Source organism: Bombus affinis, chromosome 10 (assembly GCF_024516045.1).
Source record: "Bombus affinis isolate iyBomAffi1 chromosome 10, iyBomAffi1.2, whole genome shotgun sequence".
Taxonomy (NCBI): Eukaryota; Metazoa; Arthropoda; class Insecta; order Hymenoptera; family Apidae; genus Bombus; species Bombus affinis.
The window spans coordinates 12681648-12709277 of NC_066353.1; the positions used below are offsets into that span (position 1 = coordinate 12681648).

Below are 27630 nucleotides of genomic sequence, written 5' to 3' on the forward strand. Positions count from 1 at the left end.
TAATAACATACTATTTAATGATTAGATAGAGATCCACATTGACCAAGTCGTAATTTATTTGACAAAAAAGGTACAAATCAGTAAGAAAATTCGATGGTGGACGGCAATTAACATTAAAATTACAAACTTACAACAAAATTACAACATAATGATATATAAGTAATGTATATTATTTAAAAAAATTTATTCTACGATGATAATGACACAGGTTTTAATCTTAGAATGACACAAATATCAATAGAGTTTCTTTAGTTATGATAAAATATAACTAACTTTCATAAGAAATTATACAAATATTTGTAATGTTAATCAATATTGAAATATGCGACGCAATTGGTATAATGATTTGTCACATATAATAATCATTAGTACATATTTGTTATCGATACAAAATGAAATTAAAACAATTTATATAATATATAATATATCATTCAAGCATACAAAAATTCACAATATACAAACGCGGTATACACCGTTTTAAAGCAGCTTGGTTCGTTTTCTGTTTGATATGATTCAAAATGACATGGACGCATCAAAATTACTATTTTACTTGCAAGTATATCTCATATATAAAATGTAAAATATATTGTGCATCCTAAATCAATCAAAACATGTATAGAGTCAAAATTTGTTATTTATTTCAGCTATCAACATTTACTTTTATATATTTTACTCTGTTTCAACTTTCGTAAAATTCGATAGATTCGATAGTTCGTTAGCATCTTGCACGTATTCACAGCAGTTTATAGGAAGCGAACTTTTCAAGCGACTTTCAAACGAACAGCACGTACGATACAAATATTACATTTAGATTACATTTAAATGCGCGATAACAATATTAACAAGAGGATTTAAGTACGTGGAATCACTGACTTTCTTTTGCGTTTAATGCACTTGATTTTTGAGAACTTGATGCAATTATCGAAGATCTTTTGTCTGTCATGGAAAATATCGACCGAACGTATGAAGAGGCATTCAAGAAATTCTACATATTCCGATAAAGCGGGTACTAATTTGCAAGTAAATTGTTACGTTCGCTTCTTCAATCTAGTAGTTGCAAGTGTAAAATTCTTCTATTTTTCTATCTTTTAGTCACAAGCAATGAAAAATGACCATAATTTATTTTACGACTAACGTTTAATGTTCCATCGATTTTTATTAATGAGTAGAGATTTTGCTCGATCGATCTTTATACTTGTTTGCATCAAGTCCTGTAAATCCCGACGTTTTTTTTACTTTCCATAAATTATTTCCATAAATTATTATTATCCATAATACGTTTTTATGACGACCATTTTACTTTTGCATACGAGGTATTTCATTTTGCTTGCTGAACTTCGGACGTTAAACCTTTCTCAACCTTGTACGGGAAATGGACGAGTATCAGAAGGTAAACGGTTTAACACTAATGGCTATGGTAACAAACGATTGTAGTATGTTACCGGTTGAAGACCGGTTCTTTGTTTCGCAAAATTATGGTAAGTTAACTCCAGGTGAACTCGTGACCTCGAAAGTATAAAATCTAAACGATTCTACAAATACACTAACTCGTTAAAGTAACTGAAAGTAAGTACGAATGAGAAAGTTACTATTTCGGTTGTTCTCCTGATCTGTACAATTTATCAATGGTCTTCGGGAGTTTCCTCAATTCCACCCCAAAAACGTAATTTCATTTTGATATTCGCAAAACTTATGAAAAATCGAATCTTCCTTTGTTAACCATAGAACGACATTCCTCCGATAGATAATTACGCATTAAATCCTTTTCAATTTTTATAATCTTATGCGCGTACGAATTGAGAATCATCTAATATAACCTACGAAATAATTCGTAAGAGAAGAGAGGAAATAATAAAATAATAAGTATAACGTTGGATCCTTTTCAGCCGAATGTAATTGCACGGTGAGACCCATTTCCGACGTATAATAATTATCAATTTTTATTATCATTTCTTATACTAAAAAATTCCCACCGTATGCTCTTACATCGTATTACAAATAAATGAGAATATATAAATTCTAAATGATAGAACGGTTTCATATTCTCGTTATTAGATCGTAAATTGAAAAGGATCGAAATAACACGTTTAATAGTGAGTACAATAAAAAAACGTAAACGTTTGATTATTTTGTAAAAAGTTGCATCTTCTTGCACAAACGAACGAGGAGTTTACTCGTTGGGTGTTTGTTGCTGTTCTTCTGTCGCTGGTTTCGTGTATAAGATTTCAGCGTACTCCGTTTTGTCCTCGTTTAGACGACGTAGAACGCTTTGTTGTTGCTGCTTCAAGTCCAATTCTGCATAAACTATTCCTCCTTCGCCCGTGGTAGGATTGAGTTTAGTTTCTTGTGCACCCGGCATTCCAGGCTGTAGCTGCGGAATTTAAACAATTTTATCAATTTCATCAAAAACTTGCTTTGTAGTTGCTTGGAAAATTTCGAAAATTTTACATGGAAATTTACTTTAAGCGTAAGGTACTTTTTTGCGATAATAACTGAAATTTAAATATGGTAAACTGTTAAATTTATTAAAATAACTATACATATATGCATACGTAATATAATTAATGAGCATATATTTTTAAAAATTCAATAAGAAATAGGCTCATATTTAAAATTAGATTATGACATAATACAATGAATTGTGATTTCTTAATTTGTTTATCGTCTGTTGCATTAAATTTAGATATAAAGTAAAATTAAAAGAAAGTATCGATGTCATAGAAATTATTGCATTGTCGAAGCTTCTACTGTTACTTAGGAAAAACGTAAAAGAGATCAAATTTATAGAAACGATTAAGATAAACGTAATGTTTATTTTGAAACAAGAATATTCGAGAATAAAGTCACCTTTTCATCATCGACTGTGACGACAGTTCTCACGGTGTCTGTGTCCGCGCCAGACACTTTGTCCTTGTTGCGTTTAAAGAGGTGGGACAAGCTGATTCTTGATTTCCGTTCACCTCGAGATCCATCGACTTCTGTTCTGGAGTAGCGGCCGGCACTCTCCGTATCACTTCTAATCAATATAATTTATTCCCTTTTAAAATTTGTTCAATTGTTCCATTTTTATATTGCCTTGTTTCTTTAGCAACGAAACAAATTTTGTGAGACGATAATTACGTAGACAGTAGACAGAAAAACAAATACAAGAAAACAAATACTCGAAGTGATTATTCTGTAACCATGTGAAATTCCGATAAGCTATAGTGTAATAGAAAGTTATAAATTCCACTTATTTATATTTTCTTCGAAAAGAATCGGCGCAAAAATTAATAACGATAAATGGCACATGGAATTATAAAGTGGCGTTATTAATTGAGCGGAACGAATCTGGTGATCACGATTTGCATATAGCAAGGACATAATTGAGTCGAAAACAAGCATTATATGTTGAATAATGTACACGTATTCGATTACGATGCGCCTTTTTCTTTGACTTCAGATGATTTATGAATTGCTAACGAAGCTTTAAAGAATCACTTAATAAATATCATCTCTTAAAATATATTTTCATCTTTATATCTGAAGACATAACTAGCCAATTGATTACGTTCAACATATCCTTTTGAAAATGTTTATGATAATAAATGAACAAAGATGAAAAATCGTACATATTATGTACATGTTAAAGATCTGAAATAGATTGATTGTTAACTAATACGTTCGAAATTCACTTGTTCAAAAATGATTTCCATCTTATTCATTATTGTGTAATATAGACAGGCACAGTCCAAATAAGTAACTTTCAGTTGTTGTTGTATATAAAAGTCACGTATTAGGAAATTTTTGATTTGAAAGAATTAAATGTAATTAAGAGGGCGCAGTTAAAGCTGATTAGTAATAAGCATACATATGGAGGAAGGGGAAAAAAGAGAAATGATTAAGCAGACACGCAGATTATATGATAATAGACGACAATTCTAATTATTCCGATATAATTTCCTTGAAAAACTTGTAATTACTTCAGAACCAGTACTAGTATAGAGCAATTTTTTCTTGAATATTAAGTTTAAAGAAAGAAAGAAATAAGTGATTTAATATCAATTTCCATGTAGAATTTACAATTATTTATATTATGTTTTTTCCAAGATCTTTTTCTTATAATTCATGAAAATAAACGATTATATAGCTAGTAAATTTATCGGAATATATGTTTATGTGTAATTATCATTTCAATAAAATAATTTTTTTTCTCGTTACAATCGTTGTTACCATACGTGACGTGGATTATATACGAGGCATTTGTTACATGCGAATTCAATGAAAATTATCTCGGTATCTTCCATAAAATGATGATTCCACGTTTGATATTGGCGTAAGCTTGAAATTCCATGTTTTCTTTTTCCATGAAAAAAGTAGAAAAAAAGCTTGCCTTCGCCTATCGGTTTCGTCTGCGCTTTTCGATTTCTCAAAACGAAGTAGACTAACGCTTGCTGCCGGATCCGCGAAGTCTTGGATTCTGTGCGATTTCCTGGTAATATGGTAAATACCGACAGATAAATTTGCTTTGAACGGATAATCAAATGCGTCCATTTTTTATTCGACCGTTTTTCAGCCGTTTCTATTTGTTTAAAGAAGTAGAAGACATAATTATATGTAACTACGTTTGAACGGCTTAATTAACAAATTTTTTTCATCTATCTCGTTCATCTGAATAAAGTTTCATATTAGTGTCAAGTAAACGATCGAAGTATCTCTACTCTAAGGAAGCACCAGCAGAAAAAAGAATATTAGTTACGGAATTTGGTGTAGAATATTGAAACACTGGAAGTGCGTTGTGCTACTAGAGGGAAACCACTAAAAAACCTGTAGAAAATTATACTCACGACTCGCCAAGGTTCCTAGATGTCGTGTTACCTGTAAATAATCGACGAAAATTCAGATCTCGCTTAATTAGAATCTTGATATTATCGGAACAACGGCACGAATTAGAATTTCTAATTTCAAGTTAAATAGTTTTACTTGACCTGATTAATAAAGTATGATCGATCGATGGATAAATTAATTGAAGAACACTCAAAATATGAATGCACTTGAAATAAATTCAATCGATTCATCGTCGATGTTACAATTTCATCGTGAAACCGATGCAGGTTTAACGAAATTGAAACGCGAATTGGAAAATTATTTGCGATGCGATGACGGGATGGCATATTCTCGTGTACGTTCGTGTGTATTTAAAACAAATGTTTTATTTCAAAAATCATATAATACCTAAGTATAATATCATAGCGATGAATGAACTTACAATTAATTACATACAGCTCTTCTATATATTAATTTCATTTGAATTCTTAATTAGATTTACTTCTGCCTATTGCGTTGTATCTACAAGTACAGATACAAAATGTTCATATTCCTTTCTCGTATTCGTTTCTCATATGGTCGCAGTGTAAGTGTGGAGATGCGGCTGTGTTGGTGTAGATTTGTGTGTTCGTTATTTTATTTATCGACCGTATAACATTCAAAACCTCATTGTCTTTTATCTGTTACTTCTTTTTCGTATTTTTTTGTTCGTTTTGTTAAACAGTGATTTTTTAAATTGTTTCTCTTTCTCCTTTCCTCTTCTCGTTTTTAAACTTTAACGTTTGAACTAGCGATCTCTGAAGTATTCTTAAAGTGTTTCCACTGCTGTGATGCTGTTTGCATATTGGGCCCTCGTCACGAAAACATTCAGATAAAATCAACGTCAAATTATATGGAATTTCAAAAGAACTGAATTTTCCGAGCGTAATCGATTCTTTTCAATTCTATATTATAAAATGTATGCTTGTGCTCGTCCTATCGATGATTCACATTTTTAAAATATTTCAGAGAACACCATACTCAGGTATTCGCGATCGTCAATATTTCGTGATCTTTATAATCATATCTAATAGCTAGACTTAACATAAATATATGTATATATATATAATATATATATACTCCATTGTATGGCCAACGATCATGCTTTCTCATATTAATATTACACTAAAATCTTCGTCGTTAATTTATTAGAAGTTTTACAAATCTTCAATTTCACCATTTTGTCTCGTTTATCGGTCGCATCTTATTTAGATTCTACAGAGAGAAAGAAAAAAAAAAAAGATCCAATATCAATAATCTAACAGCAGCATACTTATATGTATCTTAATACACGTATGTATACGAGTGTAATCGCAGCATGATCATCGTTGCATTTAAATAATTAACCATTACAAATAATGAACAATAGAAATGAATTACAAAATAAGTGGCTTAATATCGTTTAAAATGTACCGCAAGGAATTTTTTGTACATCAACGTATATCCGCGCGTAATATCCTTTAAAACTTCCTCCTCTATATCTTAAAACTCCCTATTTCCCTTTTTCCGTCGTTTTCGCGTTAATCGATTATCGTTTCGACGTGCTTTCATTGTCGTAGTCGCGTTGTACGCGGGCCGAACAGGTCGAACACAGATTGTACCACAGACGGCAACGAATGCTCGTCTATTTCTTTCCTTTTTTTCTTTTCTCCTTTGCCATTATTCTCTTTGCTCTGCGCGTACGGTAGCAAGTTCTTCGACAAATTCGTTTCTCGCGCGTAGGACTAACAATAAGACCGAGAGGGGATTCGAGCGAAACGGAGAAATCCTTCGTGTTTCGAATTATCGTGAAAAAGATTCCAGAGGTTTTCAGTGTATATTTTGGCAGTGATTATTTTCGACTCGGCTTCCCGCATTTTGTAATCCGCTTTGTGCTGATCCTTTCTTACTCCCGTCATATCATTCTGGCATGATTCGCTGTAAAATCATAAGACGTCCATTTTTGTTCAAACAAGATATTTCCTTTTTATTTAACGTTACTGTCACGCGTTTCCAGGAATGTATACCTTGCAGACGTTTTTAAACATTCTTAGGATCAGAAGAGATCGCCAAAGATATACTTCATAAAGTATAAGAAATATCCTCGTGTTCGAGCAATTCAAACATTTGTTTTTCTCTTGTAAGAAATGGTTGCCTTTGTTACAACGAATCACAAGGGAAAGATAGTTTCTTCAGATATGAATATGGTAAAATGCTTCAAAATGCTTCGTATATAACCTACGCTGTATGTGTGTATAAAAAAATTCGGGCGGCCCTGGTCTCGTTAGTCGTTTGAACGCATCATCGAATCATCCCCTCGCGTGTCTATTATGAGTTTAGATTAACTAGACGCGTGTTTCTTCCCTTTGCGTTAGGCTCTATTACATACACTAATACGTTTAATCGTTCGTACACATAATATATACCACAATAGTTATATGTGATTCGTTGGGAACGCACGAGGACGCCCATTTGTTCTACCAGACGAGACTTTTATAAATTAATTGGCAGCATAAAGTGACTTCTTTGTACAATAACCAATGGAAAGAATGCGTACGGAAACTCAATTTAAACAGATATATCAGGTTTTCCCTTCCTCTCCTTAAGTTTGTTCTCAGACTTAGCGGAACAAAAGGTGTCGGAACGTGCGTTGCTCACGGCACATTGACATACGGATGCGGCTCAGCCTCTTTAACGGCACAAACAACGCTTCGACATCGCGAATACGATACAGAATAGTATTTAATTGGCAACGTACATCCACGTTTAATCGATTTACTTTTTAAATAATCCAACGCTCTAGTTTCTTTCCCGCACTGTGTCTCATCCGATCGCGTTTCTTTATTCACGACCGGACGATGATCCTCTCTTTCGCGTTAAAACTCACGCTTAAGTTGTATATAACCTTATTTCTTTGCCCGATAATAGTCTTCCTCTCAAAAAATTCACGGATAACGACAGGTCGCTCGGCAATTGGAGTGCAAGTGGATAAATAAGTATTCAGTTAATATTTACGAGTTGCAAGCCAAGTGCCCTCGACACAGAATATATAATATATTCATTACTATTATATTCAATCTCGTATCATAATATTTATAATATATTTATATATATATATTTATTTATTATATATATATATATTTAATATATACAACATGTAATTTTTTCGATCGTCTTCGCCCGACCAGTTTCTTCGGTAGATTCTTTCCTTTTTCATTTCCTTTAATTTTTGTCTGTTAAATTTATTACTTTATGTTCACTGTTCAAATTGGCGTTAATTCCTTTTATATGTAAATTAGATCGACGAGAACTCGTTGGACGAGACGATCTCTCTTTGTAAGTGAAAACACGATCGTATATGGAAAAAGTGAAGGAGTGTATGTGCAGAATTCGGAAATGTTTCGTCAACTAGTGACACACATAGGGTTCGATACTCTCGCTTCTTCTTACCCTCTCTTTTCTTTCTTTCCTCTATCTTTTTTTACGTTTTTTTTCTATTTTCTTTTTTTCCCTCTACTATTCTTAATTTAATAATTCATGTTTACGACGCCGTGGACACCTACGTTCGTGAACTTGTTTCTTCCTGTCTGCGAGTGTCGTACAATATATGTGTATGATTGTGTGCACGTGTATGTGATTACGAGCGTAGCATCAAAGCTCGTTCCTTTCTTCTCGCGCGTGTCTTCTTTCATTTTCTTTTTTCCCTTTTTCGATGACGATTAAGCTAAGCAAAGATTATCCGTACAAAAGTACAAAGAACACTTATTGTCGACGGGAATGATAATGAAATCACAAAACTCACTAGTCGAAAAGTATTCCAGTCGCGGTTGATGACTTCCTGTAGTTACTTTATATTATATGTATATCGTTCCATCAACTTTCAATGTTGGTTTTTATATTCTTCAACCAGAAACGGCACTTTGAAAGCGGACTAACACTCGATGAATCGTATGTACTCTTATAATCAAGAAATTCGCGATCGATAGTTTACGCGATTCGTTTACAAGAACGACTGGTGCTCGATGAATATTCCGTCAAGACTATCGTCGGTTGGAAATTTCCCTGTCTTTCTCAATTCTATTCGCACAGAGGCGAAGGTGTACAAGTGTTAAATGATCGAACCTGTTAGAAACATCTAAAGGAAAAGAAAGGATTATCAATGGAGAGAGCTTGGTGACGCGCGAGAATCGACGTCAGGACGTCACGATAGAGAAAGGAAGAATGGACTGCGTCCCTTGTAATCTCGTTAAAGCGAAAAATACTTGCAAATGTTGTTTTTGTCGCGAATGAAAAGGAACCAACGAGGTCTGGCTTCGCCTTCAGAGGGCACTGCGACACTAATGAATCTGGTTGAGCTTATCGAACGTTTTTATCATCGTTACGAGTACATCCAATGATCAGATGATTCGTATTGATCGTAGAGATTCGTATCAAAAGTCGTTTCTTTACATTTAAAATCAGACATCGTCTGATGGTGGACTTTGTTCATTGGTGAATCGACAACGTGATTGTACGATATAAAATTCTGGTTGAAAAACTGTCTCCTGTAGAAAAGTACGATAGCCGTAGAATGCTTGCAGTGTTTGTCGCGATCTTGAGATACAAAGACGCGCGATAAATGGATGCACTTCCGGTTGAACTGATAACGTGGCAGCGTTCGCGTGATTTATTTATGGCGTTAACCCTTCGAATAATTTTTCCAGTACGTGTTTTAAATTATACATATTTTTATAGGAATTTCTTGCCCATTTTATTCTTAAAAAAACGTATTTATCCCATTCGTAAAAGATACCTTTAATGCGAAGTCTCGTTATAAAATCGTGGTAAAAAAGTTTCATTAAAAAGAAGATTAAAAAGCAACGATACAATTTCGAGGAGTTAACAATTGTTAAGTAAAAATTCTCTTTCGAAACGTGCGTAACCATTGTTACTGAGTCGCGCTATATTCGAGTATTTTAAGAGTATTATAAAGATTGTTCGTTTCGAACAGTCGTTGGATCGTCGATCGAACCTGCAATATCGATACCGCGTTTATATATAGAAAAAACTATCGCGTTATAAGGGCGCGTATCTATCTGTGAAAAAAATCGTGGTAGAACACGCCCCGTTTCGGGCCAGTGAATCGTTTCGAAACGTACAAATAATACTGTTTTCAGTAAAAGTATGTCTAAATTACAAAACGCGAGATACGATCCACACGTGTCAGTCAGCACGTGCACGTCCTGGATTAAAAGGGTGGGCGCGTCTAAGAACGAAAGCTACATCGTGGAATGTGTTCGTCTCCTCTTATCTTTGTTTCTGCTGTTTGAACGTGGTAACGGCGTTATTTTTAATAGATTCCGTTGCTCGTGCACGTAAAGCATCTCTTCTCACAGCGATAATTCATTCTCCCGCGTCGACCACGTCGAGTTGTTGAAAGGGACACGTCCCCAAAAGAGCTTTGCAAAAATTCAGTCGGAAGTTTAACGCGTTGGAAACAGGCAAGTTTTCATTCGTTTCCGTATACGTTTATCACTATATCGTGTAATTCGTTAAAACGTTCGGCGTTGCATATGTTTAAAACAAACTCGCGGAAAACGAATCGCGAAAGGAAAATTGTGAATTACCAACCGTGGAAAATCTGTGTTTGTCGTGCACACACAATTCCTACCTACGATACCTTTTCTCCCTGCTTCCTTTCTTTTTTTCTTTTTGCTCTAGATTTTCCTATAACCCCCTCCCGCCCCGTTTCTTTTTTTTTTTAATATCGATGCGTCCTTTAGAAAAAAACCTCGACTACAAAATTTGATTTGTTCGCGCTAGCATATGAGACATTTTTCACTACTCGGAGACTCGACTCGTCCTCTCCGTTTCTTTTTTTCTCTTCATACGCTTAATCACTTTGTTTAAATAATTTCTAGACATCGCGTTCAAGTATACGATACGTTTCGTTCGCGTCAGAGCGAGACGACAAACCGCAAAGACACAGCTCTCTTTCTTTCTCTTGCTTTCTCAAGCTCGGATCTCCGGATATCGGCATTCTCCTCTTCTCACGCGGGAAACTCGATTACGAAGATTTTACTTAGAATAGAGTGGTATAATCTGAGGACAGCTCGCAAATGCGTATTACCTAACAATGATACCTTAGCGATACTTCGATCTTTCAACTTCTCGAGGATACAGAAGGAACGAATCAATTGTTCGTTTCTATCTTTCAAGTAAATTCTTAAGATAAACATTTGAGATTCCTGTTATCATAATTTCTTGCTTCGTCTTTCTTCCGCTTCGTTGAAAAATCGATCCTCGAAAAGCTAACGATCGTACGACGACGTGTGTGGTTGTACAAGTAGTAACGTGTGAGTAACTCGATCGAAGCGAATTTTTTTCAATGTGACGTGTGTGTGAATGTGTGTGTTGTCGAGAAGAAAGAAAAGGCGGCGTAAAAACCGCCAATTGGACGACGGTGGATCGCGTCGCGAAATCCTATTTACAAAAGATACACGGCGACTGAGGAGACCGAATGTTCGCTTTAGCGATTGCATATCGAGGCATCGAGGGATCGTTCCCGATCGTTGACGAGCGGAGAATCGTGGTTGATCGCGATTCGCGCAGGGTCGTTTTTCCGGCTACGAACAGAGCTGCCATCGAAGAGACGGAAATCGTAGAAAAATGAAAAAGCAAACGGAAAAGTGGATCAGATCTAACGTGAAATTCTTTTTCTTATACTCTGCCACGCGAACGGAGTTTCTCCGACGAAATAATAATACTACGTCACGTAAAATAAATACGCAGTAATCGTGCGAAAAAAAAAGAAAGCAGTTCGTTTTGATAAACTAAAATGAGATTCGCTTATGACCAGACAGGGAGGAACACGTGTTCTTTTGCAGACACGACAGGTGTACCTCTCTGCTGTCAATTTTAAACCCTTTGCACTTTCTGCGTATGTTTGCAATTTCTGTGAATTTAATCCGCAGTTACTGTGTCATTTAATAAGCAGTTTCAGAACAAGTGAAAAACATAGCGTGTTCTTGTTCCCAAGGTACGTTGGATCGAATTGACGTCAATCAAGAGATTCTACTTTTTTCGAAATAAAAGCTATCGATCGACTATTAAACTCGTAATATCATAAATTATCGTATACTTTAATGACCGCCTCCGCGGTCCTCGATAATCTGCATAATTTCAGCCGATAATAAATATCGACCTGACCCTAAGATGACTCGATCCAATTACCTCGACCTAAACGCATCGAGTATCGTGCAACAAGATATATCCCAAAGATGTTATTTTTCACGTGACTGGAGATCGATTTGCAAAGGGTTATCGAACCGAAACGAGGGGTGGCAGGTTATTTCCGCCGCAGAAGAAGGAACGACCGTCGAATGGACCGTCAAACGGATGATCGGTCTTTAGACAGGCGTGTCCGTCTTCTCGTCCTTTTTCGGCTCCTTGATGTCCGTGCGGCCGTTCACGTATTCCGTGCTCGCGTGTATTGGATTCTCCTGGCCACCCTGCGGTATTTTTTCATCGATGATACGCGGGTCCTCGTGATCCTCTTCATCTTCGTCCCCGGGGGTGATGTGCGCCTCGCTTCCGGCGCCGACACCGCTCGCAGCTTCCTCGTCGCCCCGACGCCTCGCTGCAACAAGCAACGCCACGATCGGTCAAGGCAAAAGTGCGTGTGTGGATCTCTCTTTCATTTTTTTTTTTTTTTTTTTTTTTTTTGGTCTATTCTCTCTATTATCGTTTTTTTTTTATTCTTTTGTATTTCTGTTTTTTATTTCGGTTTTGTTTGACTCGATTATTCAAGGGTGGCGTATTTTCTTTGGTTTTATTAATGGTTCTATTTTTGCGCTCTGAACGATTGTCACGGGGTTAGTTAGTGGCGTCTCTGTCGTTTCGCGTTACTCTACTTTCCGATCGATTCTCATCGTGCCGGACAGACTGTCTTTTTTTGAGGAATTTGCAAACGCGCGAGCTATACGCGGAGGTAAAAGCTTTTCTTTCGTTTGCGCTTTAACATCACGATAAAAGTTTCTCATCTTGTTTAGATAATTTTTAAGCGATTAATTTTCTACTGTGTTTTACAGTGTGATTCGACGTTTGTCATACGTACCTCCAAGAAATAATACAGATAATAGTTTTGCTTTTCTATCTGTCTTAGTGTCAGATATGAAAAGATATGACAACTGCTCAATCTCAAACGTTAGTTTAATCCAAAAGCTGAATTAATTGTCGATCGAATTGTCTATTTTCATTGTCGTTTATTGTACACCGTCGTGTGGCCGCGTTGCTCAGGCGTTTGCAATCGAGCGCGATTTAATCGGTCGTTAGAGCGGTTAATAATCATAAACATTCACAGGCAAGTCATCGCACTAATGTATATTCCAATCCAAGCAAGGTAAATGTGAATGAACGTGAACGTGGTCAAATTTCAACACGTAACCAGCTAATTATCAGCTAAGATAAATAGTAAAAACATCGAGAATCGTGAAAGGTTCGAGATATGGGGTTGGATTGTAAAAAAGGGGACAGCTGATACGAGCATGCTTGTGCGATCATAATCTAGGAACAGACTATAGAATTAATAATATAATTAATTAATAATTATTGTTCTAATTGGGCAAAAAGAAAAGATATAGTCACGTCGGAGAAGCAAATTGAAAGAAAGATAACATCGATAAAGGGTCTGGTCTGGTTTCACTTCGAACAAATGTCACCACACTTGCCTTCGCCGATTGTTCGTCGTTGCTTGTCGCAAAAAGAAACTCGCTCCTGTTTCATTTGACCCAGCGGGCCTTGAATTTAGAGGAATTCTCGCCGGGGATTTCTTGAACAACGTATCGCAACAGACAATCGTGGCCTGAGTCAGTGTTTTTCAAATAGCTTTCTTCCCCTTGCGAGCCGTTATTCGATCGCGAATGAACGCTTTTTCCCTTCAAAGTGTCGAATTAAATGCTACAGGAATACTTTTATCGAGAAGTTGAGCCAAATATCCGTTGAAAAGGAATTTTTTATCTTCGAAGTTCTTTCTATCTTTTCTTAGTACATGTCTCGAAAAGAATTTATTATTTTTGTTCTTTGGTAGGTCGGAAGGGGAAGAATTTGAAAAACACTGCGCGAATAATAATGAACGGAGCATAAATTAGGCATCGTATTAGTAGTACATGCTGTGAAAGTCGTAAGCACGATGTGCATGCACGAATGACAGAAATATGTATGTTTATGATTTAATGAGATCGACTCGATGATATTCATAATTCTGTGTAGTTTCAGGTTCTTCTTATTGCTTTCATTAACGTTTGAAATTTTTAATGAACAATCGTATTCAGATCTGTTCTAATCTTTAGATTCTTTAGAATCAGAGGTATTGTGTTGCTACTTCAAAAAAGTATAAAAATCCGATTTATATTAAAATCTTTTCAATCAAATCATGTTTAACGATCGATTGGGAATATAGTAACTTTTAAGCAAAATTATCTTTGCCAGAATTGTGTTTGTCGACTCACAAATCGATAAATGGATCATTCCGAACAATGAAAGTCTGATTTGTTCATTTGTCACGCGAGTATCGATTATACGCCAGATTTCTGGCATGAATAATCGAACTTTAACTCTGTTTATTCTCTTCTACATACTATCGGAAGTTTAACCCTTCTTTTTTTTTGCTTTTCTAGTACACTGTGACACTGGTTCGAGCAGAATTTAAAAATAAATGGGAATCGACAAAATTGTAAAAATCAAATCGCCGTTGAAGTTCGTTCGTATTTGCTTTAAACGCATTTTGAAGTTACATACTTTCATTTTTATCCTAATAGCTCCTAATGAGATAGCCTTAACGATTTCTAGCGTGACATAATCGTTTGATTTCTAGATTTCTGAATTACTAAATACTCAAAATTTGTATTAAATTTAACATCAATCAATTACCTAATCACATGTTAACTTTCGTTTCACGCATTTATCCAAGGCAAATCATCTCGTAACATCGCTTTCCATTAATTCACGGCACGTGTCGGAATCTGTTGCAGGAACCGAGTATTTCCACGATAATTCGAGACCAGGTAACGACGACAATGTGAATGTGTCAGGAGAGTTGATTAAAAATGGTCTGACACGGATATGAGAAAAGTGGCGAGTAGACGAGCTGATGATGAACGAGGAACGAGCAATACTTTTAAAAAAAGGGGTGTTTTGCTGCCTGAGGTGACTTACCCCTGGACAGTGTCATGCCTAGAGTACGGAATCGCAAGGTAATTGTTGCTGTTTCTCCTTATTCTTTACTTGGCCCGACTTGCATGCTGTCCTATCGGTAGCGGCACAACACACAAGACATTTGTATACATACAAATATAGAGATATAAATTAAGAAACATGTATAGTTTTACGATGGAGTACAGCTAGCGAAGGTCGTTTGCTTCCTACACACGTACAACCGCTCATGATTTCATTGGAATTATTACAGTTTGTTTATTAAGAAAGCTTCTCTCAATTTATCTAGAGTTTCGTAAATCATTTTGTACGAGTTGTCTAACAGACAATTTCAGCAACTAAATTCCTTTACAATCTAATATTACGTAAATGTCTATTATTCTGATAAAGGAGATGGAACACAAATAAGAAAAATTAGATATATAGAGGACAGCTGAAAAAAGAAATTGATGTAGTATATAAATAACACAGTCGCTGCTGATAAAAAATATCGGTATTATCCTATCCATCGATACAAAAATAATATAAGGTCGATTTTATTTTATTGCGTTATTTGTAACTCGATCGCGAGTGGCTGACTTTAGCCAATTAACTTTTATCTTCCTTCGAGTCTATGCATCGCTCGTTTATTTGCTTTTCATTCATCGTTTATTATATTTGTTATTATCCGTGTCAAATCGAAGTGACAAAAGTACACGAAAAATCGCCAAAAGGGATGGGGAATCGCGCGGTACGAACGAAGTAGTTCGTGTGAATTATTGAAAAAATGGATACTCACCTGCGAAGCACCAGCGTCCGGTCGCACGGGCAAAAATTAGTATGAAAACGATGAGAAGTAGCACCAGGGTTCCAACGACGATGCCGATGATAGAACCGGCATCTAAATCGACGCCTGAAATTTTGTAGAAAGTCAAAATGACGTTTGTTGTACAACTTCTTTTTATCCATACAAACAAATTAAACTAATCTTATTATCGACTATTTCGCTTGAGATACATTTCCGCGACTTTAATATTTTCATCGCGATTGTAATCTGCAAAGTTTTGAGTTCGAATATGAATAAGATCAAATGCAGAGGACACACGTATATAAAAATATTAAAAATATCGAAAATTGAATTAGAAAATATTGAATTAGAAATCATGCGCCAGTAATTGAATACGAATGCACCTCTATCGTTGAAAAATCAAGAAAAGCCAGCTTAACGAAGCTTTAACATTTCCAAGACACAGTCGATCGAACTTGAATATCTGTTAGAATAAAAATCAAAGTGTCATTGTGTCTTGTATATACTCATGTTAAAAAATGCGTTTCATCGATAATGAATGTACAAAGCAGAGCGTAAATATGTTCGTGTCGGATAAAAAATATATATATACGTAAAAATATACATATATACGTAATGTAACAAGAGTCAACAAGCACTCTGAAGCCTTTGGTACATTTAATGTCTATGAAACTTATAATTCTAATGCAGAAATGTGCAAGAGAGGTCGGTGACGCGAAATCTGTGTTCGATATCGACAAAAAAGCGTTGATTCATGTAAAGGCGATCGCACAAAAATTTAGTCACGTTTATTTGAAAAATACAGATTTGCCATTCATGTTTGCAGTGGTATCAATAACAAACGTAACGTTGTATATATAACCGTATCCCGTAGCGCGGAGTTCCATTTACGTGATCCCTCTGTGTATCTATCGTGTGACTTTTGCACGAATTGATGACACGGTTTGAAAAATCGCGATAACAAAAAAAAAAAAAAAAAAAAAGAATAATGAAAAAAGAATAAGATGTTACAGCTACAGTTTTTGCACGATCTTTAAACAAACAGAGAAATATTACTTGGAGACAAACAACGTTTGGTAGATTAATGAAAATAGAAGATCGTTTCGATTCTACCGCTTCGAAAAATATCGATGTTGTCCTTTAGCATTTCTTTTTCTTCTAATTTTTCATTGAATTCCCTTCATTCGAAAATATACATAGACCGATAAAATAAATTTGACAAAATAAAAAATATCGTGAACCGACGTAGCGTAGTAGTAAAAATATCGCGATAAATGTTTCGGCTTTGGGCATAGTTTATCAGTTATAAAACGTATCGTAATCTACCATTTTCATGGAACTTCACGCGTACGGAGCTACATCGACTACTTACTACGTATAATAATTTGAAAGAATGACATTACCTAGTGCGTGCATGTGTTCGGAGAGCTTACCATAGAAGTGACCGAACGGCCCTGCGTGGAAGCATGCGGTGAAGGATCGATATGGTTAGAAACACATAGCGCATACGGACACAATAGAGAAAAGACACGCAAAAATATTCTAATTTGTACATATTCGGTGTAATCGAAAACGTAATGACGGCTGTTGACTAGCGCGTGAAAGTGACAACGAATATGACATGAATCGGTAGACAGATGGTGAGTATGCTTGATCGGATGAAATGATGGTGACAAACACGAAATGTGGAAACTAACAGCATGATCGACAGCTACCGACGAATTTCAAATCAGTTTTATCATCTTTCTCTATAGCGATGTCGAATAATCAATATTCACCCGACGATACGAATGAAAATTAATTCTGTTGCTATTTAATATTTTTTCTCCCTTTAATATCGTTGATCGTGAATTTTGCTTGTTTTACGCTTGCGTGACTGCTATTTTTAAAAATCTATTTTAATATTACGATTACACGATTAATGCTTGACATTTTTGTCTCTCTTCGTCTTTTATGTTTCCGTTTTTCACTTTGACGCAGATAAAAGTTCGTCGTGATTTGCACGCTACTTTGGTGCACAGTGAGATTAGGTGATTGTTTTTCACGATAATTGAATTCTGAGCGTTTCCCAGGTTTTTACCTGCGGGTTCTGTGGCTGTCGACAAAATGATACGATATTCGTAAGCTCCTTCGTCGTTACGGGCTTCCAGGATATAGTCCTTCTCCGTGTCGGATTTTTGCACGCTGTCGATCGTCAGGATCACACTCCACGCTCCTCTTCCCTGTAAAAAACAAATTCTTTGGTCACTTAATTATTCGATCTCTTACCAACCAAACGTTCTCTAATCCTAAAGGTGATTAATGTTTACCGTCATAAAATTAAATATAAAGATATCGATATTTTCATTTTTACTTTTGAAATGTTTTCGAATTCGTTTATCTAACTAGCAGAGGCCAGGATCGCTTTTGCATTTAAACGACGCTGTAATTTCAATCTCCGACATTCTATGGTCCGAATGAATTCCACCAACTGATATTACGCGTATTTCGATGAATTTTAATTTGATCATATTCATATTATGAATTCATTGCTGAATGTTTAATTTCGTAAGCTGTATTATTATGCTAAACTTCTCACTAGATGTGGAATTCCCGAAAAAATTTCCTTAATGGTAATTTATCTATAAAATTCCCAAGCCTTCTGCATTTAATTATTTCAACAACGAACACAAAAAATAAGTTTAATCTACCTTTCTTCGAACGAGACGAATAATTCAACAGTTTTACTTTTTTTTTCCTGTTGCCTCTTTTATACGAAATGAGACAGTTTTTGATATCGATAGTTGAATTATTTCGGGCGATTTCACTGCACGAATTCTAGCATCCGAATCGGCCGGAATTTCATTAAAGCTGTTTGATTAGCGAGAAACTTTGCGAGTCACGCAAATGTATAAAAAGCGCTAAGTGCACCGTGAAAATCGATGCTCTGGAATGCGGAATCTTTGTTCCATTACCTTCACTCGTATTCTCCTCCATTTCTCGTTCGTTCCTCAATTTACTCTTTCGTTGTTTTTTCACGAGAAAGCTCCCTTGGCAACTCAAATTCTACTAGCTTCAGTATCTATTCCATCATTTTCTTCGCTGATAATTCGATTCGTATCTCTTTTTACGAATTAATCTTTACATACTTCATTTCTATGTATAGCTTTACCTTTTGCTTCGTAGAATTCAATATGCATTACTATTCAAGTATTTCAAGGAACGTTCGAAAAAATATTCTACATTTATAGCTAGAATTTTCATGCTGTGTTCGTTCGACCGAGCGAATTGAGAGAACACAATCGACGCGGACCTTTTACTAGCAAAGTCTATCAGACTTTCCAAGTGGAAGAATATTTATTTATCTGATAATAGAAGCTCATTCACGTGGAAAATCTGTTAAGATGGTTTCGTACGGATTTCTTTCGATACGTTTCTAATCTTGAATTAATGCTTGATGTTTCGTATTGATTTATACGTATCTCTGACTTTCGATAGTATTCGTTATTTAGAATAATGTGATTCCTCGATTTTTTAAACGTCTGTTGCAATAATTACAATATCGTATTTTCTATCTTGTTGTATGTTCGATATTACATTTTTTAAGTATATAATGTTTCATAATAATAAGAAGAAGATATATATACAGATATTAATTTAATAGAAGATATAAGAAATTTCGTTAATTTACCAAATCCACAGCGGTCGAGGTTTCGAGTCGATTGCTTTCGTCTGGGTTACCCTCGGTGATCATTTCATTGTTCACTCGCCATTTGAAATGTGGCCTAGGGTTTGCGTAAACGGTCACGTTCACGATACCCTGGTGTCCAACTACGTATCCAAAACGCTCGATGGTTGGTTGCGGTTGAGGAGGATCTAAAAAGAAAATTTCTATTTTTAATTGTTCCACATCTTCCACAGATTTGAATATTCCGTCGTAATTCACGTCACCGATAGAAATTCCGTGCTGAAAATTAAATATTTCGGACATCTCCATATAGCCATGAAAGATTTTTAATTTGTAAAAATAGAAACAAATCGCTATCAAGCTTACCGTTGAGTAATTTGAATTTATTTAATATCTTCAATTAGAATTTTTATTCTTTCCTTTTTGTTAAGTTTCTTACGTTTAAAAAGTGTTTGTACTTTTATTAGCAAAGAAGGAGTTTCTTTTTACATTACGTGTTAAGATTTGCAATTTCGTATATCGTTCGAAGAATCGATCGCTTACAGAAAACTTGCAGTTGCATAGTAGTTTCCTTAGGCCGGTCGAGTGCAATGTGGCTGGCAACGCATCGAAGGATTTTTCCATTGTCCGTCCAATCCAAGCTACGCGATGCATTTTGCACGGCCAGTGAGTTATCGTCCAGGTTCGAGTCGTAAATTGTAGGTCTTTCTTCGTTGCCGATAGGTTCGTCGTCTAGTTATCATAAAAAGGACACAGAACTGAGTACGGTATAACCTCTGACAAAAAGTTAATTAAAAATCCCTCTATTTCGCCGACTAATTACCAAGGAACAAAGAAACATTGGCTGCTGGTCGTCCGGCTGGTGCGCTGCAACTCACTTCCAATTTTTCTCCTTTTCTATATATATTTCTTCCATCGGATCCAGGACTAGCGTGAAGCTCTGGATTGTGCGGCGGTTCTGAAAATTCAGTTGCAAGCATTAATTATTCCTTGGATGCAAGAACGACGTTGAATTTTCTATTGAAAGTCAAGCGTTAATATTGCCCGGCTACGTCGATGCTCGTTAATTTTCCACCGTTCAAACAGGAGAAAACTTGCAGATCTTTATTTAAATTCGCTCGAAACATCTCCAAGTCTCCATCATGACCCGTTTTCGTCATTTATCTTTATCGACTTTATCTGAAAATAGTAATTTCCTTTCGCGCTACCATCCCCTCCTTCTTCAAACCCGTCGCGTAAGCAATTCTCTTAACGAAGATTAATTAGCTCTCGAATTCCCGCACACGTATATTCCACACTGTAATATTTTTCCCTGTACGGGGGAATACTTTTCTCAGACAACTAACGTCGCGAAGTTTTACAACGATTTTCTCATTAATTTCGAGGCTACGCGTAAAAACCACGTCGATTAATTACGGACGCTCTTTTAATTATGCTTCGACTCCTTTGCAATTAAGGATTAGCATCTAATGCACGTGACATACACTGCTGTTTTTAACTGCCATCCGTAATTCTTGTGTTAAAACGAATTCTTTAGTGATTCTTTTCAACGTATAAGGCTATCATAAGAGTAACTGCATCTTTCTGATGAACTAATTGACGAATATGTCAGAACGATCAGACGTATAGATTCTTGGAGAGAAGCTCTAACGTTCTTCGGATGTTTGGTTCGTCAGGACTCGTATCAACTGTAACCATAGCCTAAGAAAGATACGAGAAGAAGGAAATTGGTACTTCTAGTCTTATTATTAATCTTAACACGAGTTGTCAAATTAAAATCAGACCTTGAAGAGTGAAATGGATAGAAAATAATAATACATACTAGCTACGATAATTCTCGTAGATGCCTGTGCTTCCGCTCGACGTTCGGTGGTTGTCAGGGTGCACTTGAAAATTCCATCGTGACTTTCCTTGATCTTGGCAATGTGAACGCCGCATTGGCCGGCCTCCGTGCCTTCTCCGTAATACTCGATACCATCTTCAGACGGTTGTCCCTTGGATAACACCATTCCACCTTCTTCGCCAGGTATTTCGACACGGCAGACCCGTAGTGGTCTACCCACTCTGCACAAAATTTGCAAACTTTCGCCCAGTCGCACGGCAGTCTGATGTTTTGGCTCGATGTCCACGACCAGGTTCGGTTTCGATGCTGGAACCAAGAGGAAGAATAATTAGATTCCCTGATGAAAATAATTTCAAAGGTACGCTATATTATATCAGGTGAAAATTTGCGCACGAAACGGGACGAATTTAAAAGAATTGCAACCCTGATGGTTTTCACAGACAGTAGACGTTATGAATATATTATATTATATGGCGAAAATGCACAGCGTAGTATACCTGTTATATAAAAACGCGTATGTGAAACATGATGAATTTAAAGAGATTAAAATTCCGTTAGTTTCATCAGACGTTATTTCAAAGTCTGGCTGAATTTTTCTCCCGGCAGTTAATTTTTTTGCAACCTGCCAAGCAATTGAATTATCGCGCGAAGGAACAGGGTTGAAGCTCCATAATTTTTCTTAATCTCCGCGTTACACGTTACTTCTTGCCGGGTACTGTGAATCCTCCGCGTTTGTGGCACTCGCTTTCTAGAACATTCGTTATAATTTCATTGAAACGCGCAGAGATTCGCGGTGCATATAATCGGCGAAGTAACGAAGATACAGTGTTTTAGCGAGGAAGTGACAATAAGTGTAGTCGTTTCTAGTGGACGATATCGTGCTATTTATATGCGAATGGAGTTCTTGCGAGAAGAGTTAAGGGAGGTGTTAAATTTATGGATACGTGTCCGCTTTCAATGGCTCGTAACTTATAATAATCAAGAAGACATGCAATAAAAGCCTGCCTTCATCGACTACGTGGGCGACGAAGATTTAATATCAGCGTCACCTTGAAATTGCACGTCATCCCACGACGTTAATTTTAATTTCCAGTCGATTCGTTGCACGGTATAATAATCGTCACTACGCTCGCGGAGAGGCGTGACCATGGTTTTTCGGCTGTGCTTTTATACTTGCGTCGACTCGTGCTTTCGACTCTTGGTAAAGAAAATCGTAAAACTCATATAAGACGTTTCATTTCGAAGAATGAAACTTGCACTGTATGAAAACATTTTATACGATTTCATACTTTTTATATTCTCTGTACTTCTTTTATGACTTCGCTCGTCCTGCTTTCCAACTTTGTGAAATTGATTTCTTTAATCTTAATTCCTAAAAGCCCCTTTTATATTAGACTTTTTATACCTTAATTCCACTTCTACGGCTTCTTATTTCAAATTCTTAATCTTCCGCCATCGTTCTGTACACTTTTATAATAAACTGACGGAAGCGTTTCCTACTTTCTTATACTTCTATAAATAACACTTTCGATCGTTTCATATTCTTCGAAGATAATAACGGTATTACATTCTACGGAACATAAATAAGATTTCAGATTCTTTCGAGCGACAGACGTAGATACAAATATCTGTGTATCGTTGTATCGTTTTATCGAGTAACAAAACGACGCGAGATTACGTTTCCCATTTTGCACGGCTACCTCTTTTCCAATCGGTTTTCCCTATTTGCTCGCCACAACGTGGCTGGAACTTGCAGCGCGATCGTTCATCTAAAACAGCGCGGAAAAAAAGACGGGCGAGCTTCGAAGGAATTTCCTTTCGAACCAGCGCACCCCATCCCCATCGCTTTTCTGAAACTTTCCGTAATTGTACTGGTATGTAATGGATAACGAGAACTACCTACAGTCCGCTTGTATCGCAAATGAACAAAAGTTTCGGCGCAAAAAGCTTCGAAAGTATCGAGCTGTACCTGAGCCAGCTCCAATGTCTAGGAAATGGACGAGAGAAAGAGACAGCAATGCTTACTAGGAAAGCGAGAACGTGTAACTGCCACGTTCCATTAGTAATTGCATTGTCAAACTGGCGTTAGAGTTACAGTTTGCGTTATAAGACGCGTTATGGATCCATTCAAAGTATTGTAGCGGAAAATGAGTCAATGAAAGATACGAATCGGGAGAGACTCATATTATTGTGACTTGGAGTGTCAACGTTGTTTTCGTTTGCTAGGTTCAAAGGTAAACGAACTCAGGACAAAATATTATTTGTAATCGTCAACTGGAGTTACATTGGAACTTTTTATAGTACCACCGGTCGATACAAATAGACGAACGTCTCTCTAGGACAATCAGTATAACGAATCATTGTATAACGAGTCATACAGTCGAATAGCGAGGGACGATTACGACAGACAATATCTTTGTGCTTGTATTTACAGTGATTTTAATATAATCAACTATCACAATTTTATCACTCGTCTGTTTAATAAATCAACACGTTTAATAATCCACCTGAGTATCATTGAGCATTTCAACTTTCTGTGTACATATAATGCTTGCAACGGGGCTGTCTATAGGAATAAGAATTTGTGTGGATGACGGCTAATTGAGAATTAGGAGACCGTTTATTGTAGAGTATCGAACACGCAGTAGAAATATGCCTGAAAGTAATAATTCTGAGTAGAAGTGTGTGCATCGTTTACCTTGAGTAATATATTGTAGTTAAAGTTTTTCGTTTCGATAGCATTTGATATAATTAAATCGAAGTAGAATTCTCGTAGTATGTTTGAAATTGGGAGAAAAAGTAATCCAATAATGGGTGGATTAAAAGGCGGGCTTTCAGTTTCTGTTTCTATGTTCCTTTTTCAACTGGTCATTGTTCATACTTGTTTAAACGTAAGCTGTATTATGTTCTCGACAGTACAGTGTGTAAAAGCGGTTGCACATTAAAAGAAAACCGGATTTCCCTCGGTTTTCGGCTTAGTTCGTTATAAGCAGTCACGCGTGTTCTTCTGCGCGATGGTCGCGAGCAACGCGGCAGTGAAAAACGAGAAACAGGCTTACGAGCGACTGTTCTGCAACAAATAAAATTTTAGAGAAAATTGGTTCATTATCCGCGCGAACGTTTCACAGTGTAACGCAGTTTGTTGCTATAATTGAATCACGAATCGGGCGGTAGCACCGTTGCCTTGTGAATTTATTGTATAGAGACAGATCTAAATTTTATATTCTTCGTTATAATGAAGAAAATTTATCCTATCCTCTTAACAATTATTTTGTAAGTTCTTTTATTACTTCTCTTCTTGAGAAACTGTCTGTTTACTATGATTTACAAAATTTACTGTCATTCGAACGCTGTTCTTAAAAGAAATATGAATGCAAATTGTCAGCTATTTAATTAAAGTATTTTCTAATATTCCTGCCAAGCACTTTTCTGTCTAAAGTTAAGTATGTAAAAACACAATCTTCCGTTACTTTATCGCCTTGAAAATTATACCACGGTTGGTATATCGTTGCATAAAGAAAAACTAACGAGCATCTGATTTGTCGGCAAAACAAAGTCCCGCGCGCGACAAGGGATGACGAAAGATGCCTGTAAGAAGAACGGCTGATACAATTCGTGGGTATTTATTATTCGATGCGTCAAGGCGAGATGAAATATGATAATCGTTATTCGCGCCACGCCCGGTTTATCATATTTCTTCGGTCGCATTATCATAATGGCATCGTGCACGAGATCGGCCACGTTCGGCTCGATGTGAGACAGCCCGTGTTCCTAACTCGCCAGATTGATGCAGCTTATGATCCCTCGAACGAAATTCGACCTCGTTTCTTCCTCAACGCATTGCCATCTAGTCAATTCGTATGTCAATGGCAACGAATTAGATGTTTAGAATTTTCTTATGTAGCAAATGTAACTGGCAATGCGTAGGTCTAATTTGTATTATTAGTTGATCGAGTCATCGTGCCTCCTCTGACGCGTTAATTGCGAGACAAAGAAGGGAAACGAGGGTTGCTCATCGAACAAGATCGCAATTCTTCTTTTTGATTGAGTTATTACAGGCAACCGAGCAATAAATCAGAGTGTAACAAGGAAAAAGATTTGTCGTGAGACAAAGTGGATATTTTCGGATTTTATCGATGTAATCGCGAATAGTAGTGCCTCGTTACAATGCTAATGGAATTTTCACAAGTTTCGTATAGTATACCATGCATGCATAATACAAAAATGTTCTATGGTTAGTGTTTCGTAAATAACGTTTACGTTCGCGTTTGCAGTATCCTTTGAAGATTACGCCGGGGTTTTGCATATAAGCGTTCTCTCGTACATAAACGTAACTCACGTCCATGTAAGAAAAGCTACGTCGCGATTAACATATAGCGTGTAAAACACATTAATACGATAAATTACATACGGTAGGGCTTAAAACAGAGGCATTCTCGCAACCGATGAAAAATCATCATGGAACTTCCTCCCCGGGGGGTTGAAAAAGGTATAGAAACGCGGTACTGCAGAAACGACTTTGTTTCTCTGCTTTGATTTATTTGCACCACTTAATTAAATCCCGTCTCTATTCATTCATGATTATAATCTTTTTACTGTGACGAACAAGAAGGAGCTTTTATTTTGTCCAGTGAAAGAACTCGCTAAGCGATTTCCTTAAGAGAAAGAAACTCCTTTCAACGTCCATTGTTCCATCAGTAACTTGATGTGTACCTTAAAAACGAACATTTTTAATCACCTTTATTTCTTTAATTTTTTCCCCTCCGAGCATCTTTCATCATTTTTCTTTTTTCTCTTGATTCCACGGTGTCAATCTTACAGGTAAAATTAATTCTTATCGTTTATTATCTCTCCTATATTCCTGTATTCTTCGTCGAGATGTACTCTCCGACGTAAAAAGAAAGTAAAAGAAGAAGAAGGAAAGTAGTAGGCGATTTCAAAAGAAATTGTCGAGCCACTCGAGGCTCTTTCAGTCTATCCTTAAGAGTCGTTATGCTTTCCTTTGTGAGAATCTTTCTTAAAACAGAGACAGTTCGCAAAGTAGCTCTTTCAATCAGCGGAAACGATACGTTCAAACCGTTGAAGCCACGATATCGCGATGCTACCGATCGATTAAACAAAGGAACAAAGTAACGATATTAAAATAAGATTTATTTCGTTACGATTCGAGGATTGGTTTATCGTAACGTAATTTCTTTTACAGCTCGCGAGTTCACGAGATTATCCTGCTTGATTCTTCTTTAGATCGAAAACACACGCTGTAAACGAACGCGTTCGATGTTCTCATTTGATTAGGACACCGTTCGACTATCGTAAGCACATAAATCCAATTTGATTTTCCGGCCATCAATTTGTTATACGGCTGACGTCGCGATCTAATTTGAAACACCTCCATTTCACCGTCCCGTGCCCCTACATTTGCCGCGGAGGTCCGAAAACCGCAGCAACAGATGCGATGATTTGTGGACAGTGGCGTGCATCAGTGCACCTATGAGGCTGATGCACTTTGCAGCCTCGCATAATGAATCGACACTGTACTCGTTCATAAATTAAATTTAATGAAATCCTGCTTTATCTTTTTGCAGCTTCTTATGCGATGCCTCGTTTAGGAAAGTTTATTCGATATCGATTTCCTGTCAACACTCAAGCAATTCTACATTAGAATTGTCATTATTTCGTGTCAAAACACATCTGTTTAGCCAAGTGATATGGAACTTAGAAAATCGACGGAAATGACTTTTCACGATAGCTGCAACAGACGTCTGACCATTTGCGGTCTGCTTCTACTTGGCCGCTTATACGTATCCTAAGTGCAAGTATTAATCATATATTTGTGTATTTTATTGTTTCTTTGGATATTCGTCTTATTCGGAAAATTATTACAAACGACAATCATATTCAACATCACCAAGCATTTATAATTCATCGTATAAAGCTTTTTGAAAATTCTTTTTTAACATTCCAACGTAATTACTATTTTTCGACGCTCATTCTGCGATTAATTTTCTCTTCTACTTCGACATTCAAATTCTTCGAAAAACCAATGTCGATCCATACAAAGGAGAAAAGAGCGATGACAGAACAAGATACCGACTGTCTAGCAGAATCGCGACAGAGTTTCATTGTCGAAGCGACACGAACGATTCTGAAGTATGCCCCCAAGGTTGAGCCGCGTTTCTGTTTAAAGTTCCCTCGTAGCAAGACACGTTGAACCGCGAAGAAAGGAAAAACACAAAGCGATCCACCAATAATCATGCTCGCTCGTTCCCACGAGATACTTCCTTTCGAACTGCAGTTTTCGTCGAGAAGAAAATGCTG

General features: G+C 36.5%; 1 protein-coding gene across 7 annotated transcripts in view; it reads right to left on the minus strand.

Annotated features, from left to right (window-relative positions):
• Nucleotides 1-32: 32 nt before the first annotated feature.
• The window catches only part of LOC126920910 (fasciclin-3), a 344245-nt gene continuing 316647 nt past the window's right edge, over nt 33-27630 (minus strand). For 2 of the 7 annotated variants that reach the window (XM_050731902.1, XM_050731897.1), the window contains 11 exons: nt 21292-21618; nt 20293-20427; nt 20013-20201; nt 19473-19657; nt 17883-18024; nt 17206-17256; nt 15794-15907; nt 4827-4857; nt 4373-4471; nt 2848-3016; nt 33-2371 (listed from right to left, as the gene is read on the minus strand). In XM_050731902.1, the coding sequence (XP_050587859.1) occupies nt 2171-2371; nt 2848-3016; nt 4373-4471; nt 4827-4857; nt 15794-15907; nt 17206-17256; nt 17883-18024; nt 19473-19657; nt 20013-20201; nt 20293-20427; nt 21292-21478 (1503 nt within the window). In that variant the 5' untranslated portion in view covers nt 21479-21618 and the 3' untranslated portion in view covers nt 33-2170. Of the gene's footprint in view, nt 2372-2847; nt 3017-4372; nt 4472-4826; nt 4858-5172; nt 12443-15793; nt 15908-17205; nt 17257-17882; nt 18025-19472; nt 19658-20012; nt 20202-20292; nt 20428-21291; nt 21619-27630 lie in introns of those variants that run through there. The other 5 variants (XM_050731898.1, XM_050731900.1, XM_050731901.1 and 2 more) reach the window with 5 other exon arrangements.